The sequence below is a fragment of the Bos indicus genome, chromosome 22, assembly GCF_029378745.1.
Source record: "Bos indicus isolate NIAB-ARS_2022 breed Sahiwal x Tharparkar chromosome 22, NIAB-ARS_B.indTharparkar_mat_pri_1.0, whole genome shotgun sequence".
Classification (NCBI taxonomy): domain Eukaryota; kingdom Metazoa; phylum Chordata; class Mammalia; order Artiodactyla; family Bovidae; genus Bos; species Bos indicus.
In genome coordinates, this window is record NC_091781.1 from 7,565,550 (window position 1) to 7,589,514 (window position 23,965).

At 50.9% G+C, this 23,965-nt stretch overlaps 2 protein-coding genes across 10 annotated transcripts in view; one reads left to right on the forward strand and one right to left on the reverse strand.

The window, feature by feature from the left end:
* FBXL2 (F-box and leucine rich repeat protein 2) overlaps positions 1-18,185 on the forward strand; it is an 83,268-nt gene extending 65,083 nt beyond the window's left edge. The window contains exons 6-16 of one of the 5 annotated variants that reach the window (XR_011563204.1): positions 658-726; positions 826-921; positions 1,136-1,262; positions 1,367-1,441; positions 2,632-2,762; positions 3,294-3,354; positions 3,999-4,043; positions 4,574-4,630; positions 8,428-8,640; positions 9,509-9,678; positions 16,707-18,185. Coding sequence is in view for 3 of the 5 variants with exons in the window: in XM_070777323.1 (XP_070633424.1) it covers positions 658-726; positions 826-921; positions 1,136-1,262; positions 1,367-1,441; positions 2,632-2,762; positions 3,294-3,354; positions 3,999-4,043; positions 4,574-4,630; positions 5,017-5,137; positions 8,232-8,476 (1,027 nt within the window). In the remaining 2 variants the exon portion in view is untranslated. Of the gene's footprint in view, positions 1-657; positions 727-825; positions 922-1,135; positions 1,263-1,366; positions 1,442-2,631; positions 2,763-3,293; positions 3,355-3,998; positions 4,044-4,573; positions 4,631-5,016; positions 8,641-9,508 lie in introns of those variants that run through there. The other 4 variants (XM_070777325.1, XR_011563205.1, XM_070777324.1 and 1 more) reach the window with 4 other exon arrangements.
* Positions 11,379-23,965, reverse strand: part of UBP1 (upstream binding protein 1) — a 64,690-nt gene continuing 52,103 nt past the window's right edge. For 3 of the 5 annotated variants that reach the window (XM_070777317.1, XM_070777319.1, XM_070777320.1), the window contains 8 exons: positions 23,293-23,396; positions 21,059-21,113; positions 20,724-20,817; positions 18,093-18,183; positions 17,369-17,475; positions 16,336-16,478; positions 15,580-15,631; positions 11,379-13,238 (listed from right to left, as the gene is read on the reverse strand). In XM_070777317.1, the coding sequence (XP_070633418.1) occupies positions 13,201-13,238; positions 15,580-15,631; positions 16,336-16,478; positions 17,369-17,475; positions 18,093-18,183; positions 20,724-20,817; positions 21,059-21,113; positions 23,293-23,396 (684 nt within the window). In that variant the 3' untranslated portion in view covers positions 11,379-13,200. The remainder of the gene's footprint in view (positions 13,239-15,579; positions 15,632-16,335; positions 16,479-17,368; positions 17,476-18,092; positions 18,184-20,723; positions 20,818-21,058; positions 21,114-23,292; positions 23,397-23,965) is intronic. The other 2 variants (XM_070777318.1, XM_070777322.1) reach the window with 2 other exon arrangements.

The window sequence follows — 23,965 nt, forward strand, 5'->3', positions numbered from 1 at the left end:
TAAGTGGCGAGTTAGGGGTGTTGCTTCTGGCCATGCTGCCAAGCCCAAATCATTGAGGGCATCACCCTTCATGACTCGGTGTCCTCACCAGTAAAGGATGGGCCTTGATACTGATCCATTACTGGCCCTGTCAGTGGCCAGAGATGGTTCCTCCCGAAGGGCCCGTGAAGGGCCAGCACAGCACAGCACAGGAGGGACTTGACCCCTTCTGTTGCTGCCGGCTGATTTCTCTGTAGATGAGAGCTGGGAGCCCGACCTCTGCTCTCAGACAGCTTCCAGAGGCTGAGTGAAGGAGCGTTTCAGCTGATACGCAGTCTATCTAGGGCTTTGCTTCTCCAAGTGGTGTCCCCAGAGCAGCAGCACTGGCATTACTTGGGAACTTCTTGGAAATGGCAGACTCCCAAGCAGTCTGCCTCGATCCACCAGCAGACTTCTGCGACGACAGGAACTCAGCTGTTTCCTGTGATGGTCAGAATTCGAAGGACACTGGTAGCTGCGGTCAACAGTTACATATTATACACTTAGAAACTTAAGAGAGTAGATCCACCATAAATTAAGCTTTTGAAGAGCGTTGTTCTCAATGTGAATGGTTCCACATGCCCTCTGGTGGCTGCCTCGCAACTTGCAGGGAGTTTTAGAAATGTTTTCTCATTTTAGGACCTTTGCACAGAACTGCCGAAACATTGAACATTTAAACCTCAATGGGTGCACAAAGATCACTGACAGGTAAGTACCAGAAATCACTTTGGTGACTGATAGACCCTGGGAGAGTGAGGGGAGGGAAAGGTGGTTGAAAATACCTTTAGCCCGCCTGTCCTTTTTCAGCACGTGTTACAGCCTTAGCCGATTCTGTTCCAAACTGAAACATCTGGATCTGACCTCCTGCGTGTCCATTACAAACAGCTCCTTAAAGGGGATCAGGTAAGAGTGCCTGTCAGTGGCGGTCACGAGCAATACCCAAGGCTCGAGCATCCGGGTGTTTGAAACCTTCCTTCGGTCCCCCTGCGGCAGGAAGTGGGCGGCTCAGGTCGGGAGGTCTCTCCCGGGAACTGGTTGTGGGTCTCTGAGCTCAGAGATGTGCCTGCGCTCTCCGTGGGATGGACTGCACAGGCGCGGCTGTTTCCTGATCTCCCAGCGAGGGCTGCCGGCACCTGGAGTACCTCAACCTGTCGTGGTGCGACCAGATCACCAAGGACGGCGTCGAGGCGCTGGTGCGCGGCTGCCGTGGCCTGAGGGCCCTGCTGCTGAGGGGCTGTACGCAGGTACCCGTCCGCACGCCCGGCTTGTCTGCGCGCGCGTCACTGGGGAGCCGGGGCCCCCTGTCCCCCAGCTGGCTCCACCTCTTCTGTGTTCTCCGCTATCGCAGCTAGAAGACGAAGCTCTGAAGCACATTCAGAATTACTGCCATGAGCTCGTGAGCCTCAACCTGCAGTCCTGCTCCGTGAGTAGCATGCCTTTCCCTCGAGCTTCTTCCAGGGCAGGTTTGGGGGTTGAGGGGTCGCCACTCCCTTAGCTCACATCTCAAGTCCTTCTGTGACCCACCGCTTCCCACAGATGAAAGAACAGGAACCTAAACAGAAAGGCCAATGCAGAGCCATGAACATTTCCCCTAAAAATAGCAGAGATGAGAGTCTTGATTTATTTGAAGGTATCAAGGATGCCATGAACGAGTCACTAACCTGAGCAGTTCTGGGGAGGTCTCAGTGTTATATCTTTGCTTATAAGCTGGGAGTGATGGCACCTCTCATGGTGCCTCAGTGCATAAAAGGAAGTAACAGGTATGAAGAATAAAGGGTGAGGTGTGATTTGCATCAGTGCATGATCAGCCTGTGAAAGATGATTGGTTTTTTCACTGTTGTCAATAATTGAGCATTGAAGAAGATGCTTGCTGCAGCCAGCTGGGTTTCTCAAGGAGAATGTCATTTTTGAGAAAATTAAATGAAATCCCTTGTATTTGGCATTTAGTGAGTGAATCATAAATCTTTTAAGTCCCTAGTGATGGGAGATAAACCAGAAACTATCTTATGAGGAAATACTGACCTTAGGAGACAGTGCCATTCAGAAACAGGACCTTGAATCGCATGTAGGATGGCACTGGTAGGGGACTGAAGTCTGACATAAACGTACATGTTTATAGTTACAGAAACTAGTGTATTTAAATAAAGACATTCAATCTTTATAGCTAAATTCATAGAATTTAAGCCATTTATCAATAATTTAGTGATTTACTAAACCATTTCAGGAAATATTATAAATATACACATATATGATTTATACAATAGGTATCTTTTAATTAGCAATAATCTGTAGAAATCCAACCAAAAATTAATGTTACTTAACCAGGCAAATCTCATGAGCTGTTTGTTAAATCTGATTTTTAACACAAGTTTATGAATTTTTCCTGGAAAAAGACTCTGAGTAGGAAGTGGAATTTTAAAATTTTACTGTTTGTAATGCCTGAATATTTTAAAGCTGTGCAGAGGGAACATAAATACCTGTCTTCCCTGTACTTAACCTTGTTTTGGTTACACTGTCAGGATGAACGTTAAGTCGCGGGTAACCCCGGGCAGTCGGCGGGCGGGAGGCTCCGCGTGGCGCCCCGGGCCTCTGACAGTGCGCTTGGCTCCGCAGCGCGTCACGGACGACGGCGTGGTGCAGCTGTGCCGGGGCTGCCCGCGGCTGCAGGCGCTCTGCCTGTCCGGCTGCGGCAGCCTCACTGACGCCTCCCTGACAGCCCTGGCCTTGAACTGCCCCAGACTCCAGTGAGTGCACTCTGAGGGCCTGGGGCCTAGCAGGGGGCGGGCGGGGGGCTTCTCGCAGCCGGTGGAATAGGAGGCCTGGAGGCAGCGGTTGAGTCGGTGGCTTCTGTCAGATGAGCTGGGACGGGACGGAGCGTGCACTGGCTCCTTTGGGGCTGTCTGGAGGGCGTCACTCTGTCCATCCCCAGGGCACCTGAGTCTGCATTTCCTGATGGGCATCACTCAGGTGCCCACCCGTTTGGCCTCGTCCTGCCATTACTTTGACATGTGAGTGATCTGTGTGAGCAGAGGGGCAGTGAAAATACATTTTAATTGTTTACAAGTCAATACATACTGGAATAATAGCGAAAAACAAGAGCAGTCGTGTGCTGGTATTGTGGGAAGATCCCTGTATTTACTGCCCTGTTTGGAGTGGGACTCCCTGAGCCTCAGTTCTGTGTCAAAGAGTGGAGTAAACTCAGCACTGTAAAGCAGGCTCTCCTTTTGCGTGGTTAACCCGCTGCTCCTGTGTCTCCCCCGCACTCCGCACCCCAGGATCTTGGAGGCTGCCCGATGTTCCCATCTGACTGATGCGGGCTTTACGCTTCTAGCTCGGGTAAGACAGGTGTTTCCAAACCAACCAGCCTCTCAGCCACCTCCCTCCAGAGCAACTCGGAGTGTGCAAAAAATGGCCTTCAGCAATGACAGGCCCCAAGTAGAATAGAGTCCTCGTGGGGCTGGGGGGTGCGTTCTATATTTTCTCCCTTGGGCCCGGGAGCTGGGGGGTTCTATACCAGGAGTGGGGGCCTGGCCCTCAGTCTCACTTTGTCAGGCGGGGCCACAGTGGAAGCAGCCTCCTCCCTGCAGGAGAGCCCTTCCTCACAGACCCCGACTCTCGTCTCAGCAGCATCCCTCAGCTGTGCCGGGGTCTGCCTCTGCCCCCCTCTCCACACCCCCCTGCTGCCCAGAGCCGCTGTCCTCCTGGGGTTGCTGTGACTCTGCCTCCTATCGCATCCCCCACCAGCCACCCTGTGGTGAGCGCCCCACCCCGTATCCTCCCAGAAACCCCTCAGTGGCTAAAATCTACACGCTGGGACCTGCAAGACCCCGGGAAGGTGTAGACGAGAGAAGGACACGTGGCCGCCCCCAGTGCCCACTTCCACGTGACTGTGATTCCAAGGGCGCCTGCTCAGATGCTCCGGCTCACTGGGTCACTGTGGGAGCAGGGGATGTCTCATGGGTTCTCGTGAACTCTTACAGAATTGCCACGACCTGGAGAAAATGGATCTTGAAGAATGCATACTGGTGAGTGCACCCCTGACAGCCCTGCAGGGCGCCCTGCAGCCACGGACAGACAGGTGTAACCGGAGGTGCTGGCACGCTCTGGTCTGGAGCCTCCTTGGCCCAGCACGGGTGTCAGGGCGAGGCGTACGCTCTGGGCTGTTCTCAGTCATCAGAGCTGAGTTCAAGATAGTACCATCTTTTGCCAAACTTAAAAAAAAAAAAGAAAGCCTCATTTCCACATAACTTCTGGGAGAAAAAAGCTTGCATGCCGAGTGATGAGGCGACTGCACAGAGAAGAATCCTGGGCCCCCTGCCCCACTCCCGCTTTGTGCCTTGCACCCTGTGGGGGTCCAGGGTAAAGACCGAACAGCTTCGCAACCCGGGGAGTAAGCAGATTTGAGGTTGCTGGTGAGGAGAGAGCTCCCAGCCCGCGTGTGCTTGACGTGGGTTTTTAATTCTCTTTTGCACCGTTTGGTTCTTGTGTTCAGAAACGGGGTTAGGTGGTACGCTCTGGTGTGGAAGCCACACTGACACAGCATGTTTCTCTGCAGATAACCGACCGCACGCTCACCCAGCTCTCCATTCACTGTCCTAAGCTGCAAGCCCTGGTGAGTCAGCTCTTGGTGGTGGACTTACCTCTCAGGGATGAGAGATGCCCCGCCACCCTGCCCCACTACCGCAGGAACCTCCTGTCTGGAAGGGTATCGTCCATCATCCTTGGTTTCAGGGGTCTGTTAGTTGGGCTGACTTGGGAGGTAGAGAATCTACGTGTTACTGTTTTCGTTTTTGGATGTGAACCTAATACAGGGACCCAGGTCCTTACACAAATTCACGGTCAACCTGTCGAGTGAAAAGGTCATGTGTCTCTGCGGAGGGGGGATTAGTGAGTATACCGAAAGGTCCAGAATGAGCGGTGAGGAGAGCTGCACTCGGGCACGCGGGCCTCGCACACGTGTTCCACCCGCTGTGTGAACTTGGCCGCCTGCTCCCCCAGATACCCAGACTCGATCCCAACAGCCCTGCCAGGCGGGCACCATGGACACCCCATTTTACCAGCAAGGAAGCTGAGGTGCGGAGTGCTTCAGAAACGTGCCATTTGCAGAGCTGCCCAGATGGTGAGGCTTCCCTGGGCTCTGGTCTGCCCACTGTCCTGGGATGTCAGCAGGGTTTTATAGCATCATCAAAGCGCCATCTGGCCTGAGTTACTCCCCCCTCGCCCCCAGTTCCCCTTATTTCCACATTTCTCCTGGGTCCTTCTCCCTCAGGCACAAGCGTGCTAGGCTTTGGACAGCTCTGGGACTGTCTTTTGGAGTTTGGAGTCAGATTTCAGAGCTAGTCAGGACCTACCTGTTTCCAGATTTTCCACGAAACGGTTTCCCTGTACTGTATCTGCCGACGATTTTGCACTTCTCGTGTCTTCACTCCCAATTGGTTGTGATCCGGTTTCTAATTGACAGAACCTGCTCCTCAGATGGGATTTCTCCACCCCTTGTCCCCGAGGTGTGAGGAAGGTCAGGAGTCCCGGGCTTTGTTCTGGTTTAACCTCCTTCCCCTCGGTTGCCCAGAGGCTCTCTCTCTGCCTTTCCCTGACCCTGAGATACCCTGGTCTTGGACTCCCACCAGCTCCCCAGCTCCTGGAGCGCGGGGTGCACTCCAGCAGGAAATGTTATTCAAAGACTGCTGTCCCCAGCGGTGGTTCCAGTGACGGAAATCTTCTGTTTTCCCCTGTACTCATACAAGCAACCCCCAGAAAGAGGACTTAAGAGACACTCTAAGAAAACCCCAAATAAGGGCCTCAAGTAAAGAAAAAGAGAAAAAAGCATGGAGGATTATTAGAAGAGCAGGGAGACAGGTGAGCCGAAATCCAGATTTAGCCAGTGTGTCTTGTGGGAGGGGCGCCCGAGCCAGACCTTGCCCTAGGCTCTGGAGAGTGACAGGGTCAGGGGAGTGGCTTTACCCTAACCCAGAAGCTGCTGGGCAGGCTGTGTCTGGGTCCCTCTGAGGGAGGCTCCAGGGCCTTCCCCACTCTGAGGGCGGGTCTGGGTCCCTCTGAGGGAGCTCCAGGGCCTTCCCCACTCTGAGGGCGGGTCTGGGTCCCTCTGAGGGAGGCCCCAGGGCCTTCCCCACTCTGAGGGCGGGTCTGGGTCCCTCTGAGGGAGGCCCCAGGGCCTTCCCCACTCTGAGGGCGGGTCTGGGTCCCTCTGAGGGAGGCTCCAGGGCCTTCCCCACTCTGAGGGCGGGTCTGGGTCCCTCTGAGGGAGGCTCCAGGGCCTTCCCCACTCTGAGGGCGGACGTGGTAGCCGTGCCTCTGGCCCCCAGGTGGAGCCAAGGGTGAGCGGCAGTGGGTGGTGGTGGACACGAAGCCGGTGCCTGCCTCCCTGGGGAAGGGCTCTGCTGCCTCCCCAGGGGGCCCTCCCCCAGCCCCGAAGCTGAGAGGCAGGGTCCAGAATTGTGAAACGTGTTTATCTTTCACTAAAGCTGTGCAAGCAGGAAGCTGTGAGGGGAGTGGCCCCTAGCAGGTGGCGCTCACACCTCATCTGCTGCACTTCAGTCCCAGCTGTCCTGTTCATTTTTCATATGAATGAGGCAAGTGTGTGTACACACCCCCCTCTTCCCCTCAAGGAACTGCTCTGTGACAAGGATGGGCCTTGTCCTCTCAAAAACCCTGAGTCTAGAAGGCTATCTGAAAGGGAAACTGAAGCAAACAAGGGGACTCCAGATTCAGAAGAGCCCAGAGGAGCGCAGGGAGCTTGTGCAGAGGTTAAGGCGCCTCCTTGGTCCTTGGGTTTGCAGCCTGCAGGATATCCGTCAGTGGTTTCAGTGACACTGGGAGGCTGGCTTCCACTTAGTATCAGAGCCAGTTTTTTGGGCTTTTAAAAAATATCAGTGCAGCTCATTGCTCCTAGAAGCTATCCAAGAATTTTAGCTATTAAAGAATAAAGAATTCTAGCCAATAAACACTGTGTTCCTTTGTGGACACTACAGTGGTTTAGCTTCTACCCTGATTTATTACAGCCTTTACCAGTGAGATTTATGCTTTCATATATGTTGTTATAATTAGTGCCCTTTTTAGCTTAACAGAGTCCCTTGAACACTTCCTGTAAGGCGGCTCGTGTGTGTGGCGCATGCTGCGCTGCGTGGCTCCGAGTATCTTAGTTCCCCAGCCAGGGATGGAACGTGGGCCCTGGCAGTGAAAGCCCTGAGTCCTAGTCAGTAGACCACCAGGGAATTCCCACGTCTCCCCCAATTCCAAGTGATAACCTTGCTGGTAGTCTTGGTTGGAATTTTTTACCCCCTTCTTTCAGCACTTATATTGCGCCCCTCCATTCAGGCCTGCCTGCAGAATTTCTCCGGAAAAATCTGCCGGTAGTCTTATGGGAATTCCCTTGCACATAACAAGTTGTTTTTCTCTTGCTGCTTTTAAGATTCTTTAACTTTTCACATTTTAATGATAATCCCTTATAATGAAAATGTTAGTCCACTTGATGCTGTCCTGTAAGTCTGTTAGACTGTCTTTATTTTTTCCCTTTCTGCTGCTCTGATTGGGTGATTTTCACTACCAGTTTTTCAAGTCTCTGGTCCTTTTATCTGCTTCATCCAGTCTGCTCTGAAACCCTCTGCCGTGGTTTTCAGTTCAGGGCTGTTCTTCAGCTCTGTGGCCTCTGGTACTTTGCCAGAGGAGGGTGTGGACGCCTCTCTGGGGGCCCAGCAGAGGGCGAGCGCATCTGCCTGCCTTGGCTGGGAGCACGTGTGGGGGCCTCTTGACGGCACCTAACCTGAAGGCTGCCCCATCAGCTCCCGGGCAAGCACACAGGCCTCTTGCCAGAAAGACCGGCTGTTTCAGCCTGCTGCCTGTAGAGTGCCTGGGGGTGGTAGTCTGCCAAGAATCTCTTCTCATGTTAAAAGTCCATGAGACCCGGGAATACAAGCCCCCTTTGGCCATCAGGGTCAGGTGAGCAAGGAGCGTCCCATATACAAAGACAGGGGCCCCAGGCAGCTGTGAAACCTGCCTCTGGAGACGCTGGTGCCCCGTGTGGGGTTCAGTGAGAAACGCCAGGTTTAGAGTTCCCTCCTGATGGGGGTCTCTGCCCTCAGGGGGGGCGGTTCATGACAGGCCGTGGCCTCCTCTGCCCACTTGCACCGGCTCCTCTCCTCTGCCCAACGTGGAGAAGTTGGCCAGCTGGTTTTTGTGTTTTTTTCCGGAGGCAGCTGGTCCCTGTGTAGCTGTAGACTCGCTGTTTGCGGGAAGAGGTGAGTTCAGGGTCCTCTCGGCGCGGACCGTCCCCTGCAGTGTCGGTTCCATCCCTACCCCGGGGGGGACGATGAGAGAGGCCGCTGCCCCCAGGCCCAGCCTCCCTCCTCCGAGCCGTGGTTCCTGCAGACACCGCCCCTCCCCTCCTTCCAGAGTCTGTCCCACTGTGAGCTCATCACGGATGACGGCATCCTGCACCTGAGCAACAGCCCCTGTGGCCACGAGAGGCTGCGGGTGCTGGAGCTGGACAACTGCCTGCTCATCACCGATGTGGCCCTGGAGCACCTGGAGCACTGCCGTGGCCTGGAGCGCCTGGAGCTCTATGACTGCCAGCAGGTCACCCGAGCAGGCATCAAGCGCATGCGGGTAAGCGGGGACAGCCGCCTCGCCGGCAGAGCTGTTCAGGCGACAGCAGGCACGGAGAGTCAGCCTCCGTTTCCTCCGTTCTGCCTGGGGCCGAGTTATGCCAACTACCTCCTTGCTTGCTAAGTCACTTCAGTCGTGTCAGACTCTGTGCGACCCCATAGACGGCAACCCACCGGTTCTCCAGGCAAGAACACTGGAGTGGGTTGCCATTTCCTTCTCCAGTGCGTGAAAGTGAAAAGTGAAAGTGAAGTCGCTCAGTCGTGTTCGACCCTCAGCGACCCCGTGGACTGCAGCCTTCCAGGCTCCTCCGTCCATGGATTTGGGATTTTCCAGGCAAGAGTACTGGAGTGGGGTGCCATTGCCTTCTCAGAACTACCTCCTTAGACTTCTCAGAATCTCCTTATATTAGCATCCACCCTGGAAGATTCAGCTTCTAGAATGGGTCTGGGCAGAAGAACCAAAGGCACTGTCAGTAGGCTTGACCTTTGCTAATTCCCAGGTAGAGAGCCTTAGTAGTGGCGGCGTCGCTTCCCCGCGTAGCCCACCTGCGCTGCCCTTGCTCTTGAATATGCTTAGAAGCTCAGGCAGCTCTGCACGTAGACCCCAAGCAGGCCTCGGTGTAACCCATCACCACTTGGTTTGCACCCAGGGACGGGGACCGCCTCTTAGCTTCAGAAGGTGCTGTTTTCGGGGGAGGGGGGTGCGAAACAGGAGCAGCTTTAGCGCACACCCCAAATTCTGTTGAGACGATTTGCCGAACGGTAGGATGAACGAGTTCCACGTGGGGCGCTGCGGGCTTTCCTGGGGTCACTCGGGTAGCTCCCCCCCTGCCCACAGGTCTGAAGCCGGCGTGCCCCTCCGCTTTCAGGCGCAGCTCCCTCACGTCCGAGTCCACGCCTACTTCGCTCCCGTCACCCCGCCCACGGCCGCGGGCGGCGGCGGGCCGCGGCTCTGCAGGTGCTGCGTCATCCTCTGACGGCCGCCCGCTCTCCACCGTCTCTGGCTCTCTTGATTCTCCGGTGAGAAAGGCGTTTACAGGTAAAAGACTTGAGCAGGGACTGCGGTAACTCTGGTGATCGTTTTTACCTTTGTTCTGCTGTGATGTAATCAGTTCAAAGCTTTGTGTCAGCTAACAAAGCAGGGGTGGTCTTAGTGCAGCCAGGACCGCACGGGAAACCTGGATCTCAGGAGGCGGTGCTGCCCTAGGCACAACATTCCCACCCTCGGCTTTGCCAGCATTCCTCAACAGACCATCAGTGTTAGCACAAATTGAGCAGAAAAATAAGCTGATTTTCTACCTGATACTGAAGCCAATGACCTCCTTTTATTCATTTTGATTAGCAGGACTTTTCCACTTTGAAGGTTAAAGTAGCAACTTTATTGAAGTAACCATATTGCAAATTCACAATGCCTGACAGTTTTCTATTTGGAGACTTACTTGGAAGGCAAGGTAATAGGTTTCCATGAGACACCAAAGAATGAGGACTCTAGAAAGGGTGGAGCAGGGTCTCTACCTTTCTGTCAACTCACCCTAGGTCCTCTCGGGGACCAGCAACAACGAAAGCAACTCAGACTTCGTGCTGCCTGATTACAAATCGTACGCTCTGGAGCACAGAATGTGTTTTTGTTAAAGAGCTAATCCTGTCATCTCTCACAGAATTTGGGGGACCTTAAAAAGAATTTAGGGCTCAAGTTATCTATAATCAATTAAAAATAATGGATGCATGTAGAATGGGTGTGATTTTTTTTCCAAGTTTATTTTAAGTCTTAGAAATCAAGTTACACCAGAACTATTCAAAAATTTTACACACTTAAAACTCAGCTCAGTGAAGGGTTGGCACCTTTGAGACTTATATAAAAGTGAATAAACCATTGCAGTCAGAGGGTTTTATTGCTATTATCTTGTGGCAGACATATCTGACCAGAACCATTTTCCAAACTCAGGCGTTCTAATGTTATCTGAAATCTGATAAGTTGATCTGGTTTCTACTCTGTGCTGCCAGACTTGTGACCTTCACTGAACCTCTGTGCTAACCCTTCTTAGCAACCAAACTTAAAAGCCCAGAGCTCCTGAGAAGCTGAAGAGAAACAGCAAAAGAGAAATTTCCCACGACCAGAAATAGTTCTAATAGAGTTAGGGTTCTATTAGGTGAAAAGTTTTAGAATCATTTAGAATACAAGACCTCAGTTGCATTCTGGGGAGAGAAGGCAGATAAGTCAATTAAGAGGATTATCAGAAAAAGCATTAGTCCTGGTGATTTTGCAGCCTTATATACTCTAGTATTTCCTGATCTAAAAGTTGTATGTATGCCATAGCAGTTATTTAAACATACATCTACATGACTGTGTATGGGGGAAATGGGGGCTGCAGAAAGCTATGAGTATAGTTTCCATTTTAAAAATTTAAATGACCAGGACCTTCCATACATTATCTCTTTGGAGCATGGATACAACCTCTCAAAGCTGTTGGACTCGGGCTGAATGACACAGCACTGCAGTTACAAAGCAGTAGGACCTCTGTAAGGAGAGCAGGTTTGCTTCCTCTTTAAAATGTAAGCCATGACCTGTCTGTGCTCGGTTGCATTTGCTTTGAGAAAACAACAAACTGAAAGGAACACACCCCCCAGCTCTTCTGACGCCCTCTGGACCCGTGTGCACTCAGAACACACATAGTGAGCTGCATGATTCTAGGGCATGAAGTGCAAGGGCAGGAACTTGGATTTTAAATGAGACACACATTTGCAAAAACAATCGGAAAACATTTATTATACTGAAATGTGTACATCCTACTATTAAAAAAACAAAGTAGCAAATTTGCTGGTGCCATAATTTAACCTGTTTCACTGGGACAGACTAATGTTCAATGCTGCTTGGTGTAATTTCAAGTTTGACGAGCTCTTTTTTTAACCCCACTTGTAAAAACCTGATGAATTCAAAATAGCACACAGCATTAAATGACATTTATTGTTCCATAAATCTTGAGACTCAAAAAGGAATGCTAAATAGACAAGCAAAACTCTAAAACAATGAAGAGAGAGCTCACTTCTTTCCCAAGTGATTGGTACAGAAAACATGTGGTCGTAGGAAAGCAAAGGGGGAATGACAGAAAGGAACGCGCTCCAGCTTGGCGTCTATACAAGTGAGGGATATTTTCAGGCCAGAGATGGAGTATTTAAGGATCGTCCTTTTTCTTTTAATATCAAATAACCCCCTTTATGAATCAAACAAAATACAGAGCTTTTACCACTGGAGCTGTTTTGTCTTTGGGGAGAGATTTCAAACTCAAGCATCAAATAAAACACTCAAAACCAAGGCGCTGGGTAGACAGACAGAGATGGTGTAATTAAAATGCAATTGAAGTTTTTTTTTTTTAATTGGGTCTAGTACACCACAGGCCTCAAATGCTTGCTGATGAACTTTGGGAAGGCTTTGGGTGAAGGGAAGAGAGAAAGATAGTAGAAAAATTGCAAAAACAGTGATTCCCTTTGAAAACTATACTGGCCGACAAGCATTTGGTTTTGTGAAAGAGGCACTCTTTTTATAGAAGAAAAAAGCTATCGTGTGGTGTCTAAAAGTCCCTAAATAATCTCCAGAACGTTACCCATGATCGCACTGAAGCTCCGTGGTGGAGGAGGGAGGGCTTTTGACGGTGCAGATAGTGTTTGTGATGTCTAGTGTTCCGAGGATGATTTCAACTCCTGATGATGAAGACCCCTAACACCAAGTTACGAGCTATCACGCTGTTTTGTCCTGCTTAGGTGTATTTCCAATGTCCAGGACAGGGCTTTAAAAATGTTTAATAGGAAGGGGGTAGGGGGAGGCGGTTGCTAAATGGTTGGAGACAGAAAAGGAGAAAGAAAACCACATGAGTTTAAAAGGCATTGGGATTCAAAAATGAAAACCAGAAACAAATGCTAAAAATGGAAGCAGAAGCAAAAAGTTTTCCAATAAATCTGTGACAAAGCAAAAACACAGAAGTCTTTGTACCTATTAGGATTTACACTGATCCTCTCACCAAGGTACTCTTGATAATGCAGTTTGCTTCAAGCCTGTCTTCCTGGCTTGGATCCTCCCCGATCCGGCATGATCCCGCAGACGCACACCCTTAGACATGATTTTCGGAGAAGCGCTGCGCCTCTCCCCTGACCGCCGGTCCGCCCGTGTCCGCGGCGGCCTGTCCCCGCCCAGGTCAGCAGAAGGTCCAGGCCACAGACACCACACTGGCCCAGAAATGTCAATGCCCATAGTACGTCTACATTCATTTCCAAACCGCATACAGTGTAAAAAGACAGCAGAGGCTGCTCTGGAACTGTGCACTGGCCTCGGGTAGGGGGCAGGCGGCCACCTGCGCGGGCCGCGTGCGCTGTCCCGGCGAGGCCGCCGAGGGCACCGGGGCAGGCGCGCCTCTCGTCCAGCTCATTAGGAAGGTCATCCTATGTTTTCAATATGAAACATTTCATACGGTAAAATCCAATCCCAAGACTTCTTGGATTCAGTCTTCACACACTTTTAAGCGTGACTTTTATTTGGTGCTGAATAGAGTTCAGACTACGGAAGACGTCACTTCAAAATGATGTGGACGCCACCACCATTTTCAGCTGCGGAAAAAGGAAGGGACGTTACCGCTCGACGTTTTTGTTTTTGTTTTTTTACTAGACTGGAGAATCAAGACTAAGTTGAGCTAGTTCATATTGATGTATGCAGAAATGAAACCAATATTGTAATGCAAGTATCCTTTGATTAAAAATAAATCTAAAAACATAACTCACTAAAAAAAAAAAAAGAAAATATTAAACATTGCTCTCACCCTACAGCCTCCTAGCCCAGCTCAGAGTATTGTAGATGAAAAAAGCTGATTAACCTGCTCCAGCCCCCCGCCCCAAAACATGTCCACACTCCCTCTGCCGCTTGTCTGAGCACATGGCAGAGACCATCGAATAAACTGGATACTTATACCCACCTTTTCTGGAATAATTAATAATCACCAGCTTTGCCTGCTGGCCTAGTGTTTCTCAGGAGATGGCGAGAAGCAGTGCACACATTCATCAAGGAACAAATGAAATCTGTCATAAGGACAAACGTCTAAAACCAGGACACTGAGATGGGGGGCATCCTGTGATGCCTTACACTAGACGCGCGCTGCCGTCACAGGACACAGCCACACGCTCTGAACTGCCTTTGTTACAGACGGTGTCAGTTTTGCAGACTAAACACTATTGCTTTGAGAATGAAAAACGGAGGAAAGGGTGCTAGTCTTAACAGGGCTGTGTACAGAAAACAGCAGGGGGTCAGTTCACAGTCTCAACAGCCCTGCAGGTACCTTGCTGGCTTGAGGCACGTCCAGCAGGGTGAAGGCCTCAGTTCAGCCCCTCGCTTCGAGGGGGGCTACTCTCTTGAGTAACTTACCAGGAAAAAGTGACACAGGACATCTTGCTCTTTGAGGTGCAGCTTTCTTGCTAAGACTGGATTTAGATCTTAAAGGTCTCTTCTCATAATAACTTGACATTTAAGAAACCCTCCTTTAACTAACCCTTTAACTGGAAGTCTCTTGAGCCCCATCTGGGCCTGCTCTTCACATTCTCTCCCTCCATAACCTGAAGGATTTCTACAGCTTTGAATCACCAAAGACACGCTGAAGGTTAAATTACATCTAAAATCCAAGTATCTCCTGCCAGCCCCAGCGGGTATAATTAACTGGACATTGCCATGTCCTAAAATGAAATCTCAACTTTTTGCAAACTTATTTTTTAATGGATCTCAAATTCTGTGACATATTTAATCAAGTTGTTTACATTAAAAAGTACTGATTTTAAAAACTAAAAACTGCCACACACAAATGGTCCACAAGTCTCCTTTCCTTCTGAAAGTTTTATGATACATTGTTACCACTAAGCAGACTTTTTACTATTAAATGACCAATTGACACACACAGTTCTGAGACTGTTCTTCCACCCCTGATTAACTAGGGTGATAATATTCACTCAGCCTTCTGAGCTTGCTAGCCAGAGGTGGGAAACCTTGCCAGCTCCAGCTGCCTTCTTGTCCACTGCTCTGATGACACCCCCAGCAACCATCTGTCCCAAGTCACGCGCAGCAGCCCAAAGAGGGTTGGAGGCGCGCTCAACGCTACCTTCCCCTCCACTGTGGCCACCGCCTGCGCAGCTGCTCCTGTAAGAGTCACGGCCGCTGCTCCTCCCGTGTGGGGCTCAGCAGGCCCTGTCACTGTCCAAAACCCCCTCCCCTCTGGCCTAGATGACACCTCCCGCCTCCACTTCTCCCACCTTCTGTCTCTCCAGAGTTGGAACAGTGGAAGAAAAGACAAACATACTCACATTATTCATTTGTTTACAAACAAATCACTGACTTTGCAGTGCATTTCAAAGTCTAAGCTCCCACCACTACACTGCCTACCAGACTTGGCTCCTGCTTTGCTGGCCCGCAGGCCTCCAGAGCAGCCCAGCTCCTTTCTCTGCGACAGCCTTGCCCCGCCTGGGTGCTGCTCCTCAGCGACCGCCCAAGAGCTTTGTGTGCCCAGCCCAGACGCCTGTGTCCATGAGCACCACACTTCCCCATTCCTTCATGGCAGCTAAACTCCGTATTTGTAATTTGCGTGCATCTGTTGACTTTTTCTGGTTTGCTTTCCCCACTAGAGCAGGGGAAGACCTTTCCAGCACTGACAGCATGTGTCTGACGTGAGGTGCTCAGTGAAATGTTGGCTGAATAGACTGGGATTTTTCTCCAGGCATCCAGAAGGATGGACTCCTCTTATTTGCTAATTTCTGTTTCTGTCATGAGACAGTGTCTGACTTCATTTTTCAAACTTACTTAAGATTGGTAAAACCAGCATTTGCAAAGCCAGACACAAGATGACTGCTGATTTCAGGCATGCCATCTTTCATGATTCTAGCATTTCAAGACACACACACACATGCAAAGTACCTTTTACTGTGGAGAATAAAAAACAACTCTCATCTTGAAAGTTCTGAACCATCTAGAAGGATAAAGCAGACGTATAATTAATATCCAAGTGTCTTAACTGATTAGGAAAGATTAAAATTTGTGAGAGAAAACTATAAAAACACATATATGGCTGCACAAGTACAGGACTCAACATTCAAAACAGCACTTCATGAAGGCTGTGTGAGGTCACGGGCCTACACCTGGTGTGCGGCCTGCCCTGTGCTGACCTCGTACTCACGGGGGTCCCCGCACTCTGGCCCGGCACCCGTAGGCCCACAGCGGGCGGTCCCCACCGGGCTCTCGGGCACAGACATGGACAAAAAGCTGCTGCAGCTGTGCTTCCATCACTGCTTGCTTCTCACGGAACACGGAGAGGGAGAACTGCCCTCCTACCCTGCTTCTTAACACCAGTCATCAGATAGGAAAACAAAAGGAAAGCCCATCCAGATGCCTCGCTTTTACATAAAAAGGGTCAAAACCCCAGGAACTTGGAGTCTCCCCATGACCGGTGTCAGAGTTCAAAGCTGGTGGGAGCTGAGCCGTGGTTCTCCTTAATCTGCATTCCTTCTGCCACCCAGGACACCTCAACTCTTGGTTATAAATTCCTCCCAATTTTGATTCCCAACTCTGACTCATGAGTACTGGCAAAAGAGGCCACAGAGTTTTCCTACAGCTCTTCAGCAGTACATACAAAAGCAAACACCAGTGTAAAGGAGGAAAGGGCATGCCAGTTACCTGATCACTAACAAGAATGTGAATACCAGTGGGACCCTGTCTGTAAACCTGGTTAATTTGGTGGAAAGGAATATTAAACACCAGCGCAAGTTTTCTAGCAACTTCTGAGGCAACCATTTCTTCCAAGTAGATTGCATGATAAACTGAAATAAAAAATACGAACAGCATTTTAAGCAGTCATCTTTGATCTGTTTTCCACCTAATCTATGGGAAGGTCACACCTTTCAAAGTACTAAAGAAATAAGATACAAAAAAGATGAGTATTTCCCCCTTGCTACCCATTTAAATATATTAGTTATGCGTACACATGTAATTAACATTAACCTGTACAAAAATATCTGTGGTTATAATTTTTTATTAAACGCAAACAGGAACAGAGTACAGATGGGCACAGAGGATCACTGTGGAGCAATGAGACTAAAACTGGATGATGGCAATGGCTGCAGATTGTGGATATACTACCCTTGAACTGTATACTTGCAATGGAAGGATTTTATGATATATAAATTATAGCAAAATAAAGTTGTTTCAAAAAGTGTTTCTAGCAATATATAAAAAGAACTCCAAAGAGGTCACAGTTTTTGATTCAGTAAACCTACCAGAAATTTATCTTAAAGAATAAAACCTACGTGTCCCCCAAAGGATTCAGAACAGTGTGAAAGACAGTGCAAGAGAAGCTAAGGAAGCGGCCGCCAGGCCCAGGAGGCTGCTGGCTCCAGAGAAGCCCTGGGCCCCGGAGGCTGCTGGCTCCGGAGAAGCCCTGGGCCCCACGGAGACAGCACACCTGCAGGGAGCCGGGCCTCCGCAGGTCCTGCTCAGCTACTGATGAAAGCCAAACAGGGATAAGGAGCTCTGGGGCAGGGCCTGCACGCGTTCTCATAAGATGAAACTTAATCAGAACAGCTGAGAAGGGCGCTGCCTCTCAGCGGCCGCCTCGACCAGGCGGCCCCCACCCACTCCGCAGGGCAGTGACAGGAAGCAGAGGGTACCCCCGCCCATACCCACCCCCGCCATACCCACCGACCATACCCACCGAAGGGCGTGGCGCTGCCGCTCTCGCCCCCACCCGCCGCCGGCTGCTGCCCCTGCGGCGCCGGCTGCTCGCGGCAGACGTAGAGGGTCAGGCGGGGCCGCACCGACCTGCAACCAGAAGACAGCGCTCGTGAGCCGGGGGCGGCGCTGCGCATGGGCAGCTACGCGGGCGCTAGGGGCTAGTTCCTTAGGAGGACTTGACAAGGCTACTTCATTATACGAGACAATTTACCGGTAAGAATATAAAAACACACACCTCACACCAACTATCACAGGTTAGCACAGGTGGTCTAATCTGATGATCCAGACTCTAAACCATTGAGATGGTCAGATAGATGCTGGTGAATTTAAGTTTCAACGTTATATCAGCAGTTTAACATCAGTAAAATTCAGTTTAACGCAATTCTCACAAGTCTAGAAATAGCAACGACAGTAAATGGATCTTGAAAGCCAACACAGTTTACATTTCTAACAACTGTTCAGTAGTGTCACATGACCAGAGCTGACCGAAACGAGAAGTTTGTTTTCTTGGCAGCAAGCCCAGTCGTGCAGGCCCCATTTCTAGTCTGGGGTCCGCCGCTGCCCTCAGTGCCTGGGCCGCATCTGGGCCTGCCTGAAGGCGCCCGCACGGTGGCCCAGCGTGGCCCAGCTGCCCACAGCCCCGCACGAACAAGGGCAGGGCCTCATTTCAAGCAGAACAGCCCCTTTTAAACTCCATGTTTTACCTTGACTTCAGGGAATTATAGAGCCGGATCCCGTCAGCGGCACCACAGATTTGCACTAGGTCCTCCTTGGTCAGTTTCAACAAGTCGGCACCTGGAGAAGAGCAAAGAGAGAATCCTCTCCGGGAACTGGGGGAGACCCAGCAGGACAGGCTGCTTGGCGGCGCCCGTCTTCAGTTCAGTGTCCTTCAAAACCATCGCGGCTCTCTTATGTGTACATATCCATGTGAACAACACAGACACACACACGCCTGTCCTTCAGACACAGGATGCCGGCTCTCACATCCTGTGTCAAGGAGGAGCTCGGGAGCCCGGAGGCCGGTTAATCGCAGCGACAAGCGCGGCTGACAGGGCGGACTGTTCCCAGCGCGGGACTGCCGCTCGACCTACTCTGGCTGAGTGGTGCTTGCAAGGATTAACATGATCATGACCCGACAGTTCACCGTGAGATGACCCAGGCCAATCTTTAACTTACAAAAGGAAGCAATGGAAGTCAGACCTGCCCAAAGGCAAGCAGGTTGTCAGCAGAGCTGGGATTAGGCCTCTGTATTCTGTAACCTGCTACATACAGTCCAGCAACAACAACTCTGCCACAGAAGCCAGTTTTAATACAAAAGCATGGCAGAGAACTGCGTATTATACTGAAGATTTCCTCTGTAAATATTTGGTGTGTACATGGATGGCATGGTGTCCAGGATTTGCTTTAAAGCAGAACAGAAAAGGGAGGTGGGGGCAGTGGCAGAGAATGAGACTCACAAAGGCTGGTCACCCAGCCTTGGAGCTGGTCGAATGCCACAGGAGCTCTGCAGACAAGTTCAATGTCTGAGTGTGTCCACAGCCTTTTGTTTTCCCCCTTTATTGATGGTCAAGATGCAGTTTATTGGGGAAACTACGATGCCCTCGATTAAATAAAGCATGACTTCCATATGATGAATATCCACTCACATATGTAACAAGATAATGGAGTTATTATCTACTTTTGAGGGCTTGAATGTTACGAGTCTCATAATTTTCTAGTTTGTGAAAGAGAGACCAGAGAAGCACGTCTCCTGTGAGGCATGAGCACCGACGGGGCTGTCTCTCGAGTCAGGGGGCAGAGCCAGGTGCTGTTGCCTCTGCCAGGACCTTCTGCCAACAGGAGCGGAGAGGCGCAACCTGGGAGCACAGCTGCCACCCGCACAGAGCTGGACAGGCACGGTCCTCTCTGAGTGCCCGACGGGCTCGGAGCAGGAAGCCGCCTCCCCCACCTCTGGATTGTGGGGCAGCAGAAGGCAGGAGGCCAAGCCCTAGTGACTACCACTCACAAAACCTCAATATGCGTGCGTCTCACAGAACAGGACCCTGGCGCCACCGGCAGGGCTGCCCATCTCCCCAGTGTTCGGGGCTCTTCCCATCTCCCCCGTGAGCACCCCAGGGGCTCCTCCCCAACACACACTGAAATGTGTAGCTCTTCCATAGATAAATCATCAAAGTGTGGATCTCGGCTAGCAAATGAGAAAAAACCCAGTACTTTCATTTTAAAGAGACAAAGTGCTGCCCGAGGAGTGACTGCTCGTGGCACAAGCACAGCAACAGAGGGCTGATGAGACAGGAGCCGTGTTCCTCGGGAGACCAAGCTTTGCTCTGGGCAGCTGGGTGCACATGCTCTGCTCTCTTAAAAGGCTGGGAGAGCCAGCTGCCACCGCACTGTGGCCCAGAAGGAGCCGGGCTGGGCCACGTCATAAGTGTTCTGCAGGGAAAGGGCCCAGGGCTACACATGTCTAGGAAACGCTGCCCCTGCTGGCTACTATCGTGCCTCCCAGCGGCCTTCCCACAGCACCCCGGAAGCAGCACTGCCTGGTCCCTTCTAACGTTTCATCTAAATACTTCCTTAGCTTACCAGGCAAGAGAAAACGTGTGTCTGTAAAAATCCGTATCTGAGCACATCCCTACCCTGTATGCTACACAGCAGTGAAGAGGAAGCACTGACACGACGCCTTAGCACCACGCCCTCACATCCATCTGAGAGGAAAGGTAACGTATTATATGATTCCGTTTATGTGACATTTTCAAAACGACAAAATCATGGAGACAGAAAACAGATTAATGGCTGCCAGATGTTAGGGATGGTGGGAGAGGGGTACTGGTGCTAGGGAGACCCCTGTGGCGGCGTCAGCATTCTGTACCCTGACTCCAGCGGTGGTGGTGGTTATACGGGCCTACGGGTGTGACAGCAATGACGCCATGCACACGCATGGCGGCAAAGCCAAGCTCCTGGTTTTGACACCGAACTACAGCTATGTAACGAGCTGAGTGAAGGGGGCACGGGGACATCTGCGTTATCTTTGCAACTTATGCAAAGCCAAAATTATTTTACATAAACTTAATAAAGTGAAAAAAATTGTGCATAAGCATTTATACCTATGTAAAACAAGGGCGTGTAAACCTGGTGAAACAGCATGGAGTGCCTGTTCTGATACTGCACCAAGGGTCTGCACGATGCCACCGCTGGGGACGCTGGGGGACACAGGGCCTCCCCCACAGGCTTGGGCAGCTTATGACTCTGTACACAGCTTCTGCTCCAGTATTTAATTACGGCCAATAATAGTACAGAACAAGTAAACTACGTGTGCGTGTACACAAACACAAGCATACCTAAAAAGTTGGAGAACAGTCTTGTGTAGGAAGAGAATCTGTTTTTGAGCAGCCACTGCTGTGTTTCCTGGATCGTGGCTGAAGGCTGAAGCTGCTGTTAACAGAAGAGATGAACGTAAACGGAGGAAACTATCTAGACCAACACCCGCCCAAGCCGCTGGCATGTTACAGGACATGTAAACACAACACAGAAAGCCTGCACGTTTACAGTTCAGCACACCCACAAAGAGCAGGGGTGTAAGCATTCGGTGACCCGAACAGTGATTCAAGTCTCTGCCAGAGGCTTCACGATGCAGGACCCTGAATGCATGAGAAGTTAGGGTAAAGACACTTACTTCACTAGAGGCCTGTGGAATTCCATCTCCCTGATGATTTGGGGAAGAAGAATTGCTGGGGATAAGGAAGGAAGGAAGAAAAGGGTGATTGTTATATATATATTTTTTAATTAGGACATTAAAGGATACTACGTGAATTTAACACCGTGGGACAGAGCAACGTAAATATGCAAAAACAGTGTCTGCACAACTGGTCAGGGAGTCAGTATGGCGATAAGATCAAGACACGAGGGAGTTTCCTGGTGGCCTAGTCGTTAGGCCTTGGTGCGTTCACTGCCATGGTTTGACTCCTGGTTTGGGAACTAAAATCTCACAAACTACACAAATGTGGCCAAAAGAAAAAAAGATTAAGACACCAGAAGATGGTTTCATTTGCAGCCTCTCCATCTGTTTAGCAAGAAAGTCAAGTTTCATGAAACACAAGGTCTCCATTTCCAGGGGTGCCAAGAAAATGAAGGATTCTCATTCATTTTAGGTAGGGAAAAAATATGAGAATCAAGTAAGGTAAACAGTGGAAAATAACAGCAAGAAAGTCTACTTCAATAATGTGCTATAAGAAATGATCTAAATGAACCTAAGCCAAAATAGAAAATAATACCCCTTTAATGAATCCATTTATCCGCTGTTGAAGAGGGTGAAATTCAGGACAACAAAAGGAGCCAGGGTGTGCCGCCACCCTGTGTTTCCAGGGAAGAGTGAGAGCAGCTGCGTCGGGGGTACACTTGCCTTCTGGGTCCCTTCTCAGCACCCGCACCCCAGGTTCTCGGGTCCATCATGCCAACTGTTCACTGCCCCCTGCCCACTGGAACCTGAGCTCCTTCGGATGGGGCTTCACTCATCTCCCAGCACCCCGAACAGTGTGGGGACCACAGTGGGGTCCCAGGAAAGATCTGGTGAGCCGGTGTGTGCATGATCTCACCGCTCCCCTCTTAGCTTTCTAAGACTGTTCAGTGCCCTCTGTGGAAACAAGCTGGTCCCACGTCCAGGAGTGACCACCACCTCCTGAAGCACAGTAACCTACGTGGAGACAACTGGCCTCTTATCCATCCATCTCCTCAGGGAAAAGGCCTTTTTTTTCCCCCTCTCTTTTTCTCACCAGACCCTGTCAGACTAAATGTTCATGTTCCCTCAAAAAACCACCCTCCTGCAGCGTGATGGATGGTTTATTAGGAGGAGGGCCCTTTGGGACATGATGAGCAGTGGATGGAGCTGTGAGAGTGGAGCCCCAAGAGAGGGATCGGAGAACTGGGAGTGCGCCTCCTCCACTCCGCTCGCTAGCACAGGAATACGCAGGCTCGCAGCCCACAGCCCAGGAGACACTGCTCACCAGGACCATCCTGCAGGCCCCTGGAACCGGGCGTCCAGCCTTCAGACCAGGAGGAGTGACCTCCTGTCGTTTATAAGCCACTCAGTCCGCGGTGTTTAATTACAGCAGCCCGAGCTGAGTCCGACCTTGTGAGCATGTAGTGTAAAAATGAGAATGTTTTCCTTTTTTTCTGGCTGCACCATGTGACTTGTGAGGCCTTCCTGGCCAGGGACTGAACCTGGGCTGCAGCACGAGTGCTGAGCTCTACCCGCTGGGCTGACAGGGAATTCGTTCCTCTGTGGTTTTAACTCTATTATGAAAGTTGCGTTCCTTCCCAGTAAGAAGCGTCCTGAGAGTGAGGACCCTCTGATCCAACTACTCACCAGGTGCTGCTGCTGACAGGCCAGAAGAGAGGACGGACAAAGCCCACCGTGCCCACTTCTGAAACCAGAGCAAGCCTTTACAAGTGAAAAGTCTTTCCTCTAAGTCTAAAGACTTAATTTTTTAAAAAATTAGTGTCTTTGGGAGAGGCAAGAAACAGGGCAGAAAATAATCCTTGTATGCTATGGTGAACATCAAAGACCAGTGTACCTTATCATAAACACAACCACAACCTATTCAAGTCAGTTTCCCCTTAAGAACTCAGTCTTCTTCTCTCTACCCGTGAACCTCATCAATGTTATTTTTATCTCACAAAGAAAGATATCTTGAAAGCGCACCCTTTTCGGAGTCCCACGGCTTTGAGTGTGTGAGGCACAGGGGCTAGGAAGGAAAAAGCTGGAAGGTGACGACAAGACGATTTTGCTCAGCAACAGACTGTTTCTCATTTCCACGTACCCCAGACACACACCCAAAGGCCACCGTGACTTAAGAGAGGAGCTAACGGAGCGAGGCCGCCCGGGGCCCCGCGCGTCACGCACGCCGCTACCTGTCCGGGACGCTGCAGGCGCTCGGCGGCGGGGATGTGAAGGTGGGAGCTGCGGATGGGCTGTTGTTCACGTAGGCTGTGGGGGTGTCGGGCCACGGAGAGCACTGCGGGTAGAAACAAAGATCCATGAATGACTCGCTTCTCCAGGATGTGGCAGATATTCTTGTATTCACTCTCTACTCTGGCCAAATCCAAGATCATGAAACACAAGACACCTGACATTCATCAAGCAACCTCACAGAAACACGTCAGACCGACTCTGTGTGTGCGCGTGTGCGTGCATGTGTGTGCATCGGTGAAAATGCTACCTGTTGCAGCATCTAGACCCTGACTACTCTCAGGCCCTGAGGTGACTGAGGACAGCGGCCAACTTGCCTAAAGGCGCTTCAGATGTGCGCTTAAGGATCGCTGCATTGTGACCTTGCGAACGTCCACCTTCTCCTCATCCGTTCCCCAGGAGGTGCCTGCCTATCGAGGTCTGAACAGCAGCAGAGGCAAGCAAGGGCTCGCAAGCACCGCCTAGCCCTGTGTGCTGACGGGATGCGACTGCCCGCCGGGTGTGGCGCTCGCCCGCCTCCCCAAGGAGCAGGCGCCCCAGCACCGGGCACTTGCTCGCTCTCGGGTGGAGCCATCCCCCAGTAAGAAGAGATGGGCCCAGGGTCACAACACCAGA